Raw genomic sequence first — 16,100 nt, 5'->3', positions numbered from 1 at the left:
AGCCGCGTCCCCATCCAACGGCAGCAGCATCCTGGCCCGCCTTGTAAACCTGACCGCGGCTCTACAGCGTAAAGAGGCCGAGGTGATGGTAACCCTGTTCGTTGTCGACTACGGAACAGAGGGCCCGACGCGACGGGCGGGAAAGAGGCAAAAGAGGGATCGTGTCAGCTCAGGACTCCCCTCGCCTTCGGTCGATGCGCAGACGCATGCGACAATCACAGTGCACCGTGTAACTCGGCATGGCGTGCTTGCCGGGCGTCGACCAAGCCTGACAGGCGGCTTCCAGCGCGAAGGACCCATCGTTTAGACAAAGGACGTCGCGTTTGGGCTCGACGCCGCCGGAAAAGAGGCTTTTCGAGCCGTCGTAGATGTTCCACTTGTTCGGGTACTCCAGGTACGTGTTGCACGTCAGGTACCGGCTTCCATTGAGCTGGGGGTCCTGGACCAGTCGGCAGATGCAGATGCCTTCGATCTCAAAGTACCCGAGCAGCCTCAGGTTCCCGGGCGGGTCAAAGTAGGATGCCTTTGGTTTGGCTTGGCGGGCCGCGTTGGCGGCTAGGGGTGCGATGAGCAGCGAGAGGAGCAGTGAGGTGATCTTCATGGCTGGACGGATCGAAGTGCGAGGGGCCCGAGGAAGGCAGAAGACGATGGGGGATGCCAGGTGTCGACGGAGACGTCGAGGGGCGCTGATACGGTCGGAGGGACCGGAAAGAGGGCCGCGAGCCTCTTCATGGGGACACGCAACCGGGCCACCACATTGCATCAGGCTGCGGTCGACGCCGAGCGCCAGGCAGACGAAAGCGGCGCGAGCTTTCAGTCGCCCACACAGCCGCCCCACCCCCCGGAATCTGACCGTTGGCCTCTGACGCAAGCGCGTTACATCCGATGCCCACCGCGCTCCGGGCCGAGCTCTGCTTTGTCCCACCTCGGCTTCAGCTCCATGACCACCAGTGACTCTGCCAACGTCCTCGAACCTCGTGGGTGAGGCGGGTCCACCTGCGCAAGCGAAGGAGCACCAGGCCCGCTTGCCCCGGTCGATGGGCTGTATCGCGGTGACGGGTGTTCCCGCTCGGCGCAGCTCAGGGCTAATGTGCGCGTGCGGGCCGGACCTGACAGAAGAGTGGCCAGGACGAGCTCCCTGGCTTCCCGAGCAAGAGATACAGTCTATCTGTATGGGGTCGTGCCGCACCGCGCTGGGGCAGCGCTGCCTATGCCTTGGGACAAAATACCGTCCTGTGGAACCCAGCGAGGCCTGAATGAACGATCCGGCTTGCGACTGGGGCGACCTGACTTCTCGTCCGCCCGGCTCCGCACTCCCGCACGCCTCGCCATGGTCGGCCTTGTCCTTATGGACTCATGGCCGTGTTGCCATCCTCTTACCGTCTCGAAGAAGACAGTCATCGACGGCAAAAGCAGCGCAAGGCTACTACCGTGGTCGCGACAACCCCGTCCGAGGAAGCGCGACAACGCCGTCCGTGTATCGCCACACGGGCATTCCACCTGCCCGGATCCCGCGGGAGCGGTCGAGCGCCTTTTCTGCTGGTGGCATCTCGGGCCGGCACGACGCCACGGTGAAGCTGCCGTTGGGACTGTCAGCTCTGGCAACGCACGGAGCGATACCCGACCCACCGAAACGGGTGGGGGGCCCACCGTTTCCGTCATCGCGAACGCGCCATGGAGCCAGCGAAGGCTTGCAACGCTCTGAAACGCCTCGGACGCCATGACCGACCCACCATGGTGGCTCAAGATGGGTCTAGGTGGGTTGTCTACCCACACCACCCGCAGTCACGAACGCCCTCGATCAGACACTCCCTGCGTCCAAGGCCTCTGCCGCGATCGAGGACCGTTCCTGTCCATCAACGAGAGCCTGGCAGGAATACAGCTTGGCGGTGCCACCCGCCGTTGAAGGTATAAAAGGTGCTGTCGGCTCGAGCTATCCTCTCACTAATCCTCATCCACTCGCACTCCAAGCCATCAGCCTCGTACTCCTCCCAAGCAGCCTCGTATCCTCCGCTCACCATGAAGTTCTCGGCCGCCACCGTATCGCTCCTCCTCGCCATCGCCCCAATGGCGGTCAAGTGCTACCCCGATCTGGGCGTAGGCGAGACGATGCTGCGCCAGTGGAACATCGGCGATCCCGCGAGGAAGAATGCCCGCACCGCACCCTTCATTGGCACGGCCTACATCTGGTCCGACCTGAGTGGGGTGGACTTGATCTTCTCCTTTGAGTCGGCCGACAATCACGACTGGCAGCTGTTCAAGTTCGACAAGGCCTCCAACCAGTGGGGCTCGCTCTGGCATGCGTGCCCCTCGGGCAGTCACCTTGACGAGAGCGTCAAGCGGGGCTACAACGACCTCCACGTGGCATTCAACGAGCTGGTCGGACGCCCGACGGGCACGAACGAGAAGTACTGGTTCGGCAAGTACAAGATTGTCGGTGAGTGCCGTCTCTGGGCGAGGCAGACGAGTAGTGGGTGCCTGGGAACGCACAGGTGCCGTGGGCGCTAACGCCGCGACCTGTTCCGTCGATGTCTCTACATTGCCTGGACCTTCTCTTTGCCCCCTGATGCTGCTTACACGCCGCAGTCGATGGCCGAGAGCACCCCATGTAGGCCGTCTGGCACTACCTTGGTCGTAGGGCAAGGTCGACAGCTCTTCCGTGCCAACGGTGGCGAAGGCGCAACGCGTCAAGCCGATCCGACTCGGAGAGTCGTCCTACATACCATGTATCATCCAGAGAGCTGTCCACATACATGTCCACTAGACGCTGTGTCAACGTGTCAATCACGAGCCTGTCGCGCACTCCGACCCGAGCGTGGCGGACGCCAGTTTGTCGTCGCGGCAGATTTTACACCCTGCCTTGCACCAAGGCCCCTCTCTCCTCCTCTCCCCAATCTCCCCTCTGGCTGCCGCCATCTTCCACACGTCGGCAGCTGCTCTTTTCCCAACGCTCCTCCCCTTTGTGGCTGCACTTTGCCGCCTCACTGGCTTTCTGTTCTCGCGCGCATTTCGCTCGCGCTAGCTCGCTATCACGCGGCGCTCGACCGGCCGGCCCTTACGGCCCAGCCTAGAAGCTCGCAGCGACTCCGCTCGAAGTCTGGCAACCCTCTTCTTCCCTCCCGTTTCTCTCTCTTCACTCTCTAATACCATGATCATTCCCCTCCTGCTCCTTGCTCCCCCTCTCCGGCAGCGCTGGCGAGTTGGTGTTGTTGTGCGAGAATTTGTTGCGCGCAGCCATGAATGCAGAGATCCATGGCGAGAGAGTGGCAGTCGCCAGTGGGCGAGGTTTGAGGCAGTCAGACGCCTGAAGCAAGACTCTTCTCCGTCTTCAAGGCATCGAAAGCCGTGACGAGGTTGGGTTGAAGGCAAGAAGAGGTAGGGTGGGGCGTCGATGGAAGCTGTCCCGAGTCTGGCCTTCGCAGCGGCCATGTCCGCTCTTTGGCCCCTCGTACTTCCCACATCCGCCCCACACCCGCCCCACCGGGCACCGATCCCTCATACACATATGTATACATACATACATGTCCATGGATGGCCCCACCACGGAATAAGGCCCGGTACAAGCGGTGCAAGCCGCGCAAGTGAAAGGACTATCAGTGCAAGCCCACCACCCGCGCCCGGGGCTACCCCTGCATCTGCAGCCTCGAACGGCGAAAAGAAATATCGGCCTCGCCGTCATGAGACGTCGGGCTCGCCGATGACAGGGGACCGCCCCTGCCTTGCTGGCGACGCCCCAGGGCCGTCAGATATGAATGTGCGGACGAGGTCGACAGCGGTGCAACACCCTGCCTTTTTGTGGGGGGGCACAAAAGGTTTAAATGCGGTCAACGCGCGCAGGCCCTCTCCTGAAACTCGTCCTCAACCTCCCACCTTCCCGTGCCACGTCTCAGTTGCGTGCCATTCACCAGCCACCTTAGTTCCTGCCCCGCACCATGAAGCTTTCTCTTACCTTGCTGCCCATTGTGCTCGTGGCGCTAGCCACGTTCGCAGATGTCAGCGTCGCTTGGCTGATGGCAAGCCACGAGCTCTACGGATCACTGCAGATCGGGACCCCTGGATCGCGTTACAGCGGCGTCCTCCACCTGGCCATCCCCAAGCCCGACTTCTCCTTCGACGACCAGTACCTGTGGTTCGACCCCGCTGTCCGTGGAGCTTCGTGGGACATTGCCAAGACCAACGGTCGTCAGTTCCATTCGACCTTCTACGCAGACGACAACACCTTTGCGCCGGCGAGCTCAAACATGGGCTGCCATGCCGGGCAGAGTAGCCTGGCCGATGTCTGTAACAAGCTCACTACCCCGGGCAATGCGATCATCGACGGATACGTCGTGAGGAGTGAGTGCACGACGATGACCGACGGACAGCGCGCAGGAAAGTCACACGAGCGCGCGTTCGAGAGCTGACACGTTCCTCTTCTCCCAACTGCACCTGGGCGGACCACAGTCTTCCTCGACGGCCACGCCAACGAGTTCCCCATCAAGCCGCTGGTCCAGGGCCGACGCCGATAGGCATCCGCTTCGTGTTTGCGGGCGGCCGTAAGCCCATCAGGCTGCGCTGTATCCTTGGCGTACGGCCCGAAGGTGCTGCTGCTGCCCCGAGACGCCTCGATTGCGAACGTGTGTCGACATCGCCCTTGACGGCTACCCTGTTACGGCCCCACATCGGATCCTCTGCCTCCTTGTGCTCCTCTTCCCTAGAGAGTCTCTGTACGACATGATCCGCTGCCGGTAGCGCCTACGCTCGATCAGTGAGCTCAGAGGAAAATATGTGAGCTGGAGGCGGCCACCTTTCTGGCGGCTTCTTCGCCCCTCGTCTTCCTTCACTTCCTTGTCTCTTCCCCGGGACGCCTGCTGCAGGCCGGTCCCACTTGATGCACCCAGCCGCCACTCACTCCCGTTTGCTCTTCGACGCGTCCCAGACGTCCCGTCTGCGGCAGGTCCGGAGTCTCTCGCGCCCAGACGGCTTATCTTGCCCTTATCCGCACTCTCACTTGTCCGTTGACATGTACATCCTTGCATGCTCCTCAAGTGACTGACAAAGGTCTGGACCTGGCCATACATGGCACCACACCCACACTGTTGTCTCTACGCTTGCTGACTGACTTTTGATTCAAGTCGAGCGTTTTGGGCGCAGGGGATAGCACAGCCACGACTAAGTTGAGCAGAACTGCCGATGTGAAGGGCAGGACGAAGTGGGTCCGAGCTGCTTTGCATGTATGTAAGCACGTAAAGCCCACCTGTTGCCGCCTCTGTGCTCATCGTATCGCGCCCACCCAACGCCACCGGCTCGCCATCCTGCCTGCTCTTTTTTTGCGTTAAGTCGCTACCTGATTCACCTCGAACAGAAGCGGGCCGGCGTTCAAAGAGAGGAGCCTAGGTCAACTGTACCCCCACCCCGCGCTCGAAAAGGCTGAACCATACGTTATGTACTTATAGTCTCGCCGGCAACCGATTCAAGTCCGAGTAGAGGTGGGTCGCATGAGGCTCCAGGTCGCTCGAGCTTGAAGGGGGTCGACATCCGGCCTTGCTTCGCTGAGCTACACAGTGACCCCTGAGGCCTATCCCCCTCTTTAGCCTTGCCTCAAGCCGCTGCGCCGATACATGCTCTGAGATCCGTCCTGCATCCCAAGGAGTCCGAGAGGTTCTTGATACAAAGCGGCACTAGATCGACCTCTTCCAGCCTCATCGCCACACAACCCCTCCCGCAGCCCTCGTTCCACTTCCGCACCCTCATAGTGACACCACCCTCCCCGCGACGAAGCTTGAATCAGCTCTAGCGATTCTCTGCAACCGCCTTGCATCATGAAGTGCTTTTCGATCGTCAACCACCTGACCCTGCTGGCAAGCCTCGCCACTCTCTTCTACGCCGACCGAATACAGTGCGACAAGGTCATGGGGTTCCAAATCATAGTCCCGTATGGCAAGCTTGAAATCTGGGAAGGCCCCTTTGCGGATTATTTGACCTTCGAGGGCACTGACGGAGCCAGCAAGTGGGACATCCAGAAGTACGGTGGCGCGGGCAACATTGTCTCGCTCACGGGTGTCACCAACGTGGGAGATCGGCAGTACTGCCGGAACACCGTTCGAAACCTGTTCGAAGCCTGCAAAGAGATGCTGCTCGGCGAAAGCGGTGCCACCGAACCGTTCCATGTCGGCAAATACTGGCTGGTTGGTGAGTTGGATGGTCGACCACGGGGGCGGGATTGGTCGGCGTCGGGCGATTGCTGACCAGGCTCTGATTCCTCCCATCTCATTGGAACGCGAGGCGATGCAGTCTATACCAGCTCAGGAGCCTCGGCTACCGCTCTCCTCGGTCGATTCCAGCGGGTCTGATCGCTTTCGGTCGCCGCAAGAAGGGCACGAATCAGCTGTCCCTCGGCGGTTAGCCCCTGAGCAGCGCTGCGTTCCTGACGTGGCGCCTGCGAGGTTTCAGCGCTCAGCTGTCCCAACTCGTCGCCTTTCTGATGCGGAATGGCGCGCATCTCCTTTGATGCCTTTCTCCGGCTGCGATGCGCGCCGTGGGGTCGACCGCGACGGTCTCGACAGCAGAGCACAGCTCGATGTCGCTTTGTGGCTGCCGTCGTGGAGAGCACCGCATAGTTCAGGGCCTTTCGTTACTGCTCCCGAATCGAAGGGCTCTTTCGTTTTGCTGGCGCTCTGCCACCGGCGTCTGCTTTCCGTCACGGTTCTCTCACACGACGTGTGAATGGCCTCTCGAGCGACACGAGAGGCTGAGGAGGGTAGAGTGTCAGAGCGACCGGCTGTGCCAGATCCGGTCTCGCGTTGTCGCAGAAGCGCCACTCCCGAGCCCGCTCGAAGATCTTTGCCCGCCAGGTTTGTGCCTGCTTCACTCCCCCGCCCCCTTCGGCGTGAAACGATCCGTTGGCTGCGCTATGCCCATCAAGGACTGAGGGTCGCGTCGGAACTCGTTCGGTGTCGCCAGGGGGTAGGCGACCTTCTGACTCACCGCTCGCGCAAGAGCTTGCCCTTCTTCAGAATCCCGCCCGCTGTGCGCTTTCCGTCGGCAAGCGGGAGCAGAAGCCGACGAAGTGATGGAAAAGTTACCTACATATGAATGAGCCAGGAGTGTATCAACGAAAGGGGAAGCATCGCGCAGACTAACCAGCTCGCAAACTCGTGACGCTGCGAAGAATGCCGACCTACGGAGGTACGCCCCGTTCGCGATCAATGTCATGTCAGCCCAGCTTCGGGGTTCCGGATCCCGTCCCGAGTCGACTTGGCTCTAACCCACCGAGTTTCGGCACCATCGAACAGAGATGACCGCCTGCCCACCTCTTGGCGTGATGCTGCACAATTCTTCGGCCAAGCTCAAGGTGGGGTTGCCCTCCATTGGCGCGATTGCTACCCTGACCCTGTGGTTGTTGCGCTTACCTTCGCCCGTCGACCGCACCTCACGATGCCCATCAGCCCTTTCCGAACCGTTCCAAGACCGGCCGCGCGCTGGTGTCAGATGAGATGGGTCAGGGCTCCCCACGACATTGTACATATGGCGAGCGGAGCATGGCCCATTCAAACCGCTTCAGCAAGGGCGCATCGGTCACCATAGGGGCTAAAAGGTGGGTTAATAATGATTTCGAAGAGGGAAGCCGCTCTCCGTTGCGCAGACCCACCGAAACTTGCCTGCCGGCCGCAGCCCGGACGCTAAGAACAACGCCCCCGCCCACCTTTCCCCTGTTGTGCGTCTTTTTGATGTCATGCCAGCGCCACTTCGGATACTGTAGTAGCGGTGGGCCTTGCTGCGGTTGTCATGAGACCGGCTCGATCTTGTTCTCTATCGCTGACGGAAGGCTCTGGATCTTTTCTCCCGCAACGAGGTGGGGTCGAGGGCGCCTTGGCTGGATGGCGCTGCGTCGCTGCTGCTGAGCGCTGTGCGTTGCCAGCAGTCTGTTAAAAGGCAGGCCGCGACCGTCGTCTTGCCGGCCCCGACACCCCCATCTCTCGCTCTCTTCTCCACCATTCGCCACCGACCCAAAGCTACTCGAGCCCACAAAGCCTGCGCAGTCCAACATGAAGCCCTTCAGCGTCCTTCTGCCCGTCGTGCTGCTCGCCGCAGTGGCCGGAGCCGCGCCTGCCAAGAACGGCTTCCCTCCTCTCCCAAAGGGTCAGACGCTGTGGGGCTACCAGAGCTTCCAGCAGTACGGCACGCTCCGCCTGGCGACCGAGGACCAGAACGGCGAGGGCATCCTCACCTTCCTGGCCAGCGACAGCTCCTACACGTGGGACATTCAGACGCGCAGTGGCAAATTTGGCTTCGCTTCGGTGCTCAACGACCCGCCCTTCAAGTCCGGGGCCAGCGTCTTCTGTGGCCAGCAGACACGCGCCCTCGAGACGGTCTGCGAGCGCCTCGTCGGTCCGCCCCAGTCCGGGTCCACCTCCGGAGCCTTCACCGACATTTTCCTCGTCGGTGAGTCGCGCAGTCGTCTTCTCTTTGGCGCTGCACCAGCTGACCTCGTCACGCGCATCCTGACCTGGCCCCCGCGACCTCCTCGTACACGCGAGCTCAGTCAATACGCCGAAGGTGGTCGCCACCCTGCCGATGGGGCCGTTTGGCAAGAGGCAGGCGTGAATGCCACAGCTACGCCCTCATGCCGAGCCTTAGAGAACTGAACCGCTCATCCGCCCCCACCAGCCACCGTTCTCAAAGAGGGAAGCCTTCTCGAGCGCGAGTGGGTTGTATTCGTCTGCGTCTGCGTACGCCTTGGCCGCGAGGGTTCGTGAGCCTTTGCCCTGGCTGGTCGCATCCTTCTGTACCTTTTTTGGTCGAGTCGTACGAGTGTGCCGCGATGAATCGACGCAGACCTCTTCATCGTCCAGCCAAGCCTCCCTGCCCGTGCCTGCTGGGCTGCAGTCAGCGAATGGGAAGCCTTCCCGTTGGCATGCTCACCGCAGCCACAGATGCCTACGATCCTGAAGCCTCGTCGATGCGATAAGGTGCGAATGGGCGGATGTTGGATAGATATGCATAAGCTATCCCCGCCAACCGGAGTGGCTCTCCGAGGAGAGCATTCCGTGGATTCGACGCTCGACGGGCCCCCACCAAAGCTAGGTGGGTCAGAATCGCCTGTACGACGCACATCGTCGAATCCGGGCCGCGGCCCTCTGAGCAGACCGGGGTGCCTCGCTGCTTCGAGGTGGGTTACCTCTGCCGCCAGCTAAAGGCACATGCCCAGGGTATAAAGCCGTGGCCCCCGCACAATCTGCCGCCCTTTGCCACTCAGACCCCATCGCATCGATATCTCCTCCCTCCTTTGAACCTCAAGCAAGATGAAGTACGCCGCAGCCATCCTTTCCCTCCTCGTCGCCGCTCCGCTCGCGGTCCGATCGGGCTTTCCCATTGAAAAGGGCGAACGGATCCTCAAGCACATGTTCATCGGCGGCGCCGGCGACGTCTACATCTGGCAGACCTTGTTGGGATATCACGCCTTCACCGTCATGACGCTGAAGGACGGGGACATGTGGTCGATCCAGAAGTTCGACAAGGCTGCCGGCCACGCGTCGCCGCTGGACAGGCCGGTCGCATCTGGCTTCCCCCTGGCCGATCTCAACCGGGCGGAGCTTGCCACAGCCTACAACGAGATCGTGGCCGGAAGCTCGGACCCCAACTACTGGTTCGGAAAGTACTCGATCTTGGGTGAGAGGCGCTCCTGTTGGCGGGCTGATGACAAGCTGCTCGTGCAGACAAGGCACTGACCGACCCCTCCCTCCCTCCCTCGTCCTCTCTGACCAACGGAAACGAAGTCGACGGCGTCCACCACCCCATGTAGAGCGAGCGCCCCATGACGCTCTGCGTCTTGGTGTATTTCAGTGACTGCCGCGCTTGACCCATCAGCACCATTTGATATCGACTCTCCTCCCACCTTGTTGGTAACTGGACAGCGAGGAGTGTCGAACCTGAGGTCGATTGTGATTGCGCCGCAAGCTGGTGGACCGATTAAGGTCACGTTCTGGTCTCAGGCCGTGTCGAATCGACGTGCTATTTGGCGCTGCCGGTCAAGCAGCAAAGCCCTGTGCGACGCTCACTCTGCCGAACACAAACCACTGTTGGTCGATGCGTCATCGCGCCCAGACGGGCCGCATCACCGCAAAGGCATCTGCGGCAAGGCGGCCCCTCGAGGCTTCGTCTGCAACGTGTGTGACCACCGAGAGGGAAGGGTAGCGCATCTGGCCTGCGCGTAAAGAGGACCGCATCGGAACGCCTCGAAAGCTGCCGTCAATAACACCCACGGAGCCACCTGGAGCCTCGAAGCGCGCAGCCCGGCCACGTTTGCTCGAGGAGGGGCAGCACACGGTGGTCGAGCTGGAGTCGGTCCAAGCGGTAGCAGGTGGGTGAAGTTCGCCTCATTCCCCACCAACGGGTTTGATTCACGCGGTACGCAGGCTACCACCAGGTGGGGGGCTACAATGCGACCGCGCCTGGCGTCTACCTTCGATCGCGGAGCCACCGACCGGACGAGCCGGCCGTTTGTCCAACCACCGAGCGTATAAAAAGGCACCTTGACCTGACGGCAGACCCACCCCCGTTCAACTCGGCCCTCTTCACTGCCACCTGCCTCACGATGAAGTTCACCACCGCCATCCTTTCTCTCGCCCTCGCAGCACCCGCAGCGGTCTGGTGCGCGCCTCCGATCCCCGCAGGCGGAGAGGTTGGAGCGTACTTCAAGCTCGGCGGAGCCGGCTGGGCCTGGCTCTGGACGACCAAATCCGAAGAACCTCTCTGGCACCTCAAGGTCCTGACGAGCCATGACGCCCAGTGGAGCCTCGAGCAGCTCAAGCCGGCCTCGCAGCAGTGGGTCCGCGTCGGCGGCCCCTATGCTTCTGGCACTGACCTCGGTCCTGCCCAGCACGACGAGATCGAGAATGCCATCCTCGACATCGCTGGACGTATTTCTACCTACTCGATCAACAGTGAGTGTCGTCCCAGGTCGACCGCTCCAGTCCGGCAAGAGATCCGGAGAGCATGTGCAACGGTACTGATCTGGCCGGGCTTCGTCCGCGCATTCGTCTTTATGGTGCTCCTCCGCCGATCGATTCTCAGTCAACGGCAAACACCATCTCCTCGATCACGCCATGCTCTGAAGGCGACGCATCCGCACGCCTCTCTCTTCCATACATGATTGCTTCGTTGCCCCGTCTTGCCGTACGCATGGCATGTCATCGTACGGCCCGGGAGGCCCGAGGCAGCTTTCCCGAGCTAGTCCCCGCCCATCGATGCATCGATGCTATCCTCAGCTTTCTCTTGACTCGTGTGTTGGAGTGAGCACATCGAGCCGCCCCTGAGCCGACTGGCAACCTGCCACGAGGCGCGTGGCTATGAGCATGACCGATTTGGCCGCCAGCGGGGTGGAAACTTACCCTCCCACCGCGGCCATCCCGTCATCAAGTGGGGGTGTGCCCCACAAGCTGGTTGTTCAGGAACCCCGCCGTCGGTGGCGTGGTGGGGTCGCTCTCGGCGCTCTGTTCCGAGATGGTCAGGGTGGGTCCTCTGCTGAAGGTACAAATACCGGCCTCCCCGAGGCATCTTCGTCAAGCTTCATCCACTGGCAGGCCTCATCCCCCTCGAGCCCGTCCCCTCTTCGGCCTCCGCCCCGCAAGACTTCCAGTTCCCCCTCCCTTCCTGGCCACTTGCATCGTGCCTTTCCGCAAGATGAGGTTCACCTCTGCGATCCTCTCCCTCATCCTCGCCGCCCCTCTGGCGGTCTCAGCGTACAGCCCGGTGCCCCCTGACGAGCCGCTTCTGCTCAACTGGCAGCTGCACAAGGTCGGCTTCGCCTGGGTGTGGATCAACACGCTCGGCTACGCCATCAGCGTGCAGACGACGCACAATTCGATGTGGACGCTCGAGCGGTACGACGACGCCTCGCAGCAGTGGAACCAGGTGTTCATGCCTGTCGACTCTGGCACCATCATTGGCGGGCAGACCCAGCAGCTCCAGTCCAACATGGTCGACATGGTGAATGGAAAGGCCAAGTTCTCAATTCAGGGTGAGTGCCATTGCGCCGAGACTTGTGGTGGTGGACCAGCCCGGCGAGGGCCGACGGGCAGCATGGAGCGCTGACATGCCTCGGTGTTCTTTGTCTTGGATCACACTTCGGCGCGGCAGTCAACGGCAAGCACCACGTCGTCCCCCCCATCCCTCAACCGTCTTCGTGAACACTTCGGCGGCTGTCTGCTTGGCCAGCAAGGCGGAGGAGACGAGTACCGTTCTTTCCAGCCGCATCTCGATGGCGATCCTCGAGCGCCTTGTATCACAGCGGCGTCCCTGCTGTTCGGGCATCCGAACGACATTTGATCTGTGCTTCCGTCCTGCCCGAATCGTGCGATGCGTGCCGCGGACGATGTCGCGAGGAGGGCGGGGTCGGGCCTGCGCGTCTGCTGCGCACACACACGACATGAATCCTGCCCAACGTGCTGGGCCCGCCGACTCGTGGCTACAGGCCGCGGCCGCATGTCTCGTCGGCTCACTCTGTCGACTGCGCCGCCCCTATTCGCGCCAGCCTCGTACCAAAAGGCTCGCGAGTCTCAGCGGCTGCTCTCATGATCCTCGATGCTGTACTGACGTGATCTGCGACCGTGTTGAGCAGGAGTGAGGACCGGGTTGAGGGTGCTTGCCATCGGCGCTGCGGCGAGCGTGCCGGGATGGTCGGGCTGGCGGCCCTCGGGAGTCGGAGGGCCGTCTGGTGCCAGGCCGAGGTGGAGAAGGTCGACTCGAAGGGAAAAAATGGCGCGCCGAAAAGGGCGGCGAAATTGCCTTTGCTCGCATTCCGCCTATCCCTCATCATCTTTCCATCACCACCACCACCACCACCACCACTGCTCCCGTTGCGGCGATCACGCCAAAGTCATCCCTCTCTCTAGGTGTCTCTTTGTATCGGATCTGCATCTATCGCACCCGCCATGCCCGACCTCGATCTGGGAGCGCTCCAGGCGCAGCTGGAGCTCAACCGCTCCGTGCTCGCCGACAGCATCATGTCCAAGTTTTCGTCCCTTGGCGCCTCGTCGTCGTCGTCGTCATCGCCGTCCAAGAACGGCGCCAGCGCAACTGCCCAGCCGCCTCGCTCCGCCACGCTCGGCGTAGGCGCGACCCCGAAAGGCAAGCAGGCGACATTGGCTGCCAACGGCAAGCCCTCGTCCATTGAGGACGTCAAGCTAAAGGGTCGTCTGCTGGCCAAGCGCAAGCGGCATGATGAGCCGGCACAGGGCGACGAGGAATCGGAGGGGGACGAGGAGGAGGGCAGGGCCGCACTCGTAGGCTCCTCGTCCAAGCGCAAGAGCGGCAAGGCGGCTGCAGCGGCGACCGGATCCAACTCGGCAGCCGACGGCTCAAACGCACCATCATCCAGCAAGAGCAGCAACAAGAAGAACAGCAAGGACCCCTTTGCCGTCAAGGGCGCAGCTTTCCAGAAGCAACAGCAGCAGCAGCAGGCAGCCAGTAAGATTATCGTCGATGGCAAAGAGGTGGACCTGAGCTCGCTGAGCAAGGCGCAGCGCAAAAAGCTCAACAAGAGGCGCAGGCTCGAGGAAGAGGCGGCCAAAAGGGCAGCGCAACACGAGGACGGCGAAGAGACCAAAGCCGCGGCGGGTGCGTCTCTCTCGCCACGTAAGGGGAGCGATGTTGTGCCTGCCGCCGCTGCTACGGCCGCTGCAGACGATCCACCACACCACCGACATCGAGCAAGGCCGCCGCCGCCCCTGCCGCCGCCGCCGCCGCCTCGCAGCCAGCGAGCAGCACGCTCACGCCGCTGCAGTCGCAGATGCTCAACCGTCTGACGGGCTCGCGCTTCCGCACCATCAACGAGCAGCTCTACACGACCGACTCGGCGTCGGCGCTGAGCTCCTTTACCGCCGACCCGTCCATCTTTGACGACTACCACAAGGGCTTCCGGTCTCAGGTCAAGTCGTGGCCCAAGAATCCGCTCGACATCCTGTGCTCGTCGCTGCTGGCGGCCAAGAAGCCCAAGGCCGGGACGAAGCCGGCCAAGTCGCAGCACACGGGCCAGGTCAAGGCGCGGTACGGCGCGTGTCCGCTCGTGATTGACCTGGGAGCGGGCGAGGGGATGCTGGCACGCAAGCTGGTCAAGGATGGCCACTTCAAGGTGCTGTCGTTTGACCTGGTCAATACGGCCGACGGGTGGGTGCGCAAGGCCGACACTGCGACGATCGGCGCGCTGCCGCTGCCGGGCTTCTACGATGCGTCGGACCCGCTATCGCTGCGCGGTGCGGCGCCGCCGGGATCGGCGCAGGGCCAGGCCGACATCGCCATCTTCTGCCTGTCGCTGATGGGCACCAACTGGCTGAGCATGATCCTCGAGGCCAGCCGGTGCCTGCGAGTTGGGGCCGAACTGCTGGTGGCCGAGGTGAGCAGCCGGTTTGTGTCGGTCGAGGGTTTTGTGTCGCTGGTGGAAAAGGTGGGCTTCAAGCTCGAGGGGCGCGACGACACCAACACCCACTTTGTCGTGTTTGAGTTTGTCAAGCTCGACCCGGCGTCGTCGGCGCGGCGGCGCGAGGCGGGCGACGACCACCTGACAGAGAGCCGGCTGGTCGAGCTCGGATCGAGCCTGCTCAAGCCGTGCCTGTACAAGCGCAGGTAAGGGCCCGCCGACGCCAGGTCCTCCTTCGTAGCTAGGCGGCAGATGTAGTCTGCGGCAATGTAGCAGCGGGAGGATGGTATCGCCATGGTCTGATCTGCAGCTTTGCCACGCAAACCAGGGGACTCTGGTCTTCCATCGGGTGGCCATCCGATGGCGGTGTGTGAGCGTGAGAGAGAGGCGCGAAGAGAGGGAGAGAGGTTGGGGCTCGGCTTCGGACCTCTGCCGCCCCAGGCCTCAGGTCTCAACCTCGGACTTCGGCACTCGGGGGACCCCCCTGCACGGCCTGGCTGGCCTGCGTGTCAGGGTCCGCCTGAATTTTCACAGGGCAACGCTGGGCCCGCCCCGCCGTAGCGGGTGCATCTCCGCTTCCCCGCCTCGCCTGGCCTGGCCTGGCCTCGCCCCGCCTGGCCTCGCTCCTGTCTGGGGAACGAGGGGCTTGGGAACACGGCGAGGATCCGAGACCTGATCCCACTACCGTACCGTGCCCTTCTGGCCTTGGGGTAGGCTCGCTTGTTGGAGGGGTTGGGTTGGGGCCCGAGCCCACCGCCATGCGCATGGTACGGTGCTGTTTCACGCCCTGGGCCAGTGAGGGTAGAGGCAGAGGCAGGCGGGCAAGCGCTGTCCTGCGCAGCGGAATGCATGCTCGCGTCCAAGAAGTCGCGCTTGCGGCTCTCGTTCGAGGTGGAGGCAGCCGGCGAGCGGGAGCGGGCAGGTAGACGTACGGGAGGGGTCCGAGGTGCAGCCTTGGCCTGCTGCTCTCCTGTCGGTGGTTACAAAAGGGGATGCCGAGGTCCAGGGGGGCAGCGCCCTCACCCTTCCTCGTTCTACAGACCCCTCGCAACCTCGCTCGCCATACCGACCATCCCTCCTCCACTCCCTCTCCACGCCACACCGCGCCACGCCACGTCAGCCGACAACAACAACAGACGACATCACGATGCCGCCCTCGGTCTTTGACACGCACTGCGACGGGCCCGGCCTGCTGCCCACGACGGTGCCGTGGTCGCGTCTCTACTCGACCTACCGGCGTTTCTGCTGCGACGTGCACAGCGACATCCCCATCCCCACTCCCTCCTCTGCGCCGGGGCACGACCTGCGCGGCAAGACGGTCATCATCTCCGGTTCCAACAGCGGCATCGGCAAGGAGGCCGCGCTCCACTTCCTCGAGTGCGGCGCCACCGTCATCCTCGCCTGCCGCCTCACGGCTACGCACGAACAGCACCCGGAAGAGACGCGCAGCGAGCTCCTAACCCGCACGGGCGCCGACGCGGACAGGGTAGAGGTGTGGGAGGTCGACTGCTCCAGCCTCGCTAGCGTGCGCGCCTTTGGACAGCGGTGGCACGACTCCGGCCGCACCTGCGACATCCTCGTCAACAACGCCGGCCTCAGCCCCGGAAAGAGGATCATCACCGACGAAGGCTTCGAACTCACCCAGGCCGTCAACTTCCTCTCGCACACCCTCATCACCTTTTACGTCCTCCCCAGGTGAGCA

At 62.6% G+C, this 16,100-nt stretch overlaps 10 protein-coding genes across 10 annotated transcripts in view; 9 read left to right on the top strand and 1 right to left on the bottom strand.

The window, feature by feature from the left end:
- Positions 1–61: 61 nt before the first annotated feature.
- PFL1_04710 (uncharacterized protein) lies at positions 62–601 on the bottom strand (the record flags this gene model as incomplete). The annotated part of the gene is made up of 2 exons (XM_007882238.1): positions 62–108; positions 220–601. 2 exons carry the CDS (start codon positions 599–601, stop codon positions 62–64), a joined length of 429 nt encoding a protein of 142 aa, XP_007880429.1.
- A 1,418-nt stretch (positions 602–2,019) lies between these two features.
- On the top strand, positions 2,020–2,612 carry PFL1_04709 (uncharacterized protein; the record flags this gene model as incomplete). The annotated part of the gene is made up of 2 exons (XM_007882237.1): positions 2,020–2,437; positions 2,587–2,612. 2 exons carry the CDS (start codon positions 2,020–2,022, stop codon positions 2,610–2,612), a joined length of 444 nt encoding a protein of 147 aa, XP_007880428.1.
- A 1,320-nt stretch (positions 2,613–3,932) lies between these two features.
- PFL1_04708 (uncharacterized protein) lies at positions 3,933–4,508 on the top strand (the record flags this gene model as incomplete). The annotated part of the gene is made up of 2 exons (XM_007882236.1): positions 3,933–4,335; positions 4,444–4,508. 2 exons carry the CDS (start codon positions 3,933–3,935, stop codon positions 4,506–4,508), a joined length of 468 nt encoding a protein of 155 aa, XP_007880427.1.
- A 1,293-nt stretch (positions 4,509–5,801) lies between these two features.
- On the top strand, positions 5,802–6,385 carry PFL1_04707 (uncharacterized protein; the record flags this gene model as incomplete). Its single annotated transcript, XM_007882235.1, has 2 exons — positions 5,802–6,171; positions 6,324–6,385. The coding sequence occupies 2 exons, from the start codon at positions 5,802–5,804 to the stop codon at positions 6,383–6,385; spliced, it is 432 nt and encodes a 143-aa protein (XP_007880426.1).
- A 1,642-nt stretch (positions 6,386–8,027) lies between these two features.
- On the top strand, positions 8,028–8,586 carry PFL1_04706 (uncharacterized protein; the record flags this gene model as incomplete). The annotated part of the gene is made up of 2 exons (XM_007882234.1): positions 8,028–8,424; positions 8,525–8,586. 2 exons carry the CDS (start codon positions 8,028–8,030, stop codon positions 8,584–8,586), a joined length of 459 nt encoding a protein of 152 aa, XP_007880425.1.
- A 698-nt stretch (positions 8,587–9,284) lies between these two features.
- PFL1_04705 (uncharacterized protein) lies at positions 9,285–9,784 on the top strand (the record flags this gene model as incomplete). The annotated part of the gene is made up of 2 exons (XM_007882233.1): positions 9,285–9,651; positions 9,759–9,784. The coding sequence occupies 2 exons, from the start codon at positions 9,285–9,287 to the stop codon at positions 9,782–9,784; spliced, it is 393 nt and encodes a 130-aa protein (XP_007880424.1).
- A 792-nt stretch (positions 9,785–10,576) lies between these two features.
- Positions 10,577–11,096, top strand: PFL1_04704 (uncharacterized protein; the record flags this gene model as incomplete). The annotated part of the gene is made up of 2 exons (XM_007882232.1): positions 10,577–10,925; positions 11,056–11,096. 2 exons carry the CDS (start codon positions 10,577–10,579, stop codon positions 11,094–11,096), a joined length of 390 nt encoding a protein of 129 aa, XP_007880423.1.
- Positions 11,097–11,664: 568 nt separating this feature from the next.
- Positions 11,665–12,170, top strand: PFL1_04703 (uncharacterized protein; the record flags this gene model as incomplete). The annotated part of the gene is made up of 2 exons (XM_007882231.1): positions 11,665–12,001; positions 12,121–12,170. The coding sequence occupies 2 exons, from the start codon at positions 11,665–11,667 to the stop codon at positions 12,168–12,170; spliced, it is 387 nt and encodes a 128-aa protein (XP_007880422.1).
- A 744-nt stretch (positions 12,171–12,914) lies between these two features.
- On the top strand, positions 12,915–14,608 carry PFL1_06885 (uncharacterized protein; the record flags this gene model as incomplete). The annotated part of the gene is made up of 2 exons (XM_007882428.1): positions 12,915–13,599; positions 13,740–14,608. 2 exons carry the CDS (start codon positions 12,915–12,917, stop codon positions 14,606–14,608), a joined length of 1,554 nt encoding a protein of 517 aa, XP_007880619.1.
- A 937-nt stretch (positions 14,609–15,545) lies between these two features.
- PFL1_04701 (uncharacterized protein) overlaps positions 15,546–16,100 on the top strand; it is a gene marked incomplete at both ends in the record, with an annotated part of 1,652 nt that continues 1,097 nt past the window's right edge. The window contains one exon of the mRNA XM_007882230.1: positions 15,546–16,093. Coding sequence (XP_007880421.1) covers positions 15,546–16,093 — 548 coding nt within the window. The remainder of the gene's footprint in view (positions 16,094–16,100) is intronic.

Source organism: Pseudozyma flocculosa, assembly GCF_000417875.1.
Source record: "Pseudozyma flocculosa PF-1 unplaced genomic scaffold scaffold00016, whole genome shotgun sequence".
NCBI lineage: Eukaryota > Fungi > Basidiomycota > Ustilaginomycetes > Ustilaginales > Ustilaginaceae > Pseudozyma > Pseudozyma flocculosa.
The sequence above is the reverse complement of the archived record's forward strand: the minus strand, read 5'-3'. Positions and strand labels throughout refer to the sequence as shown.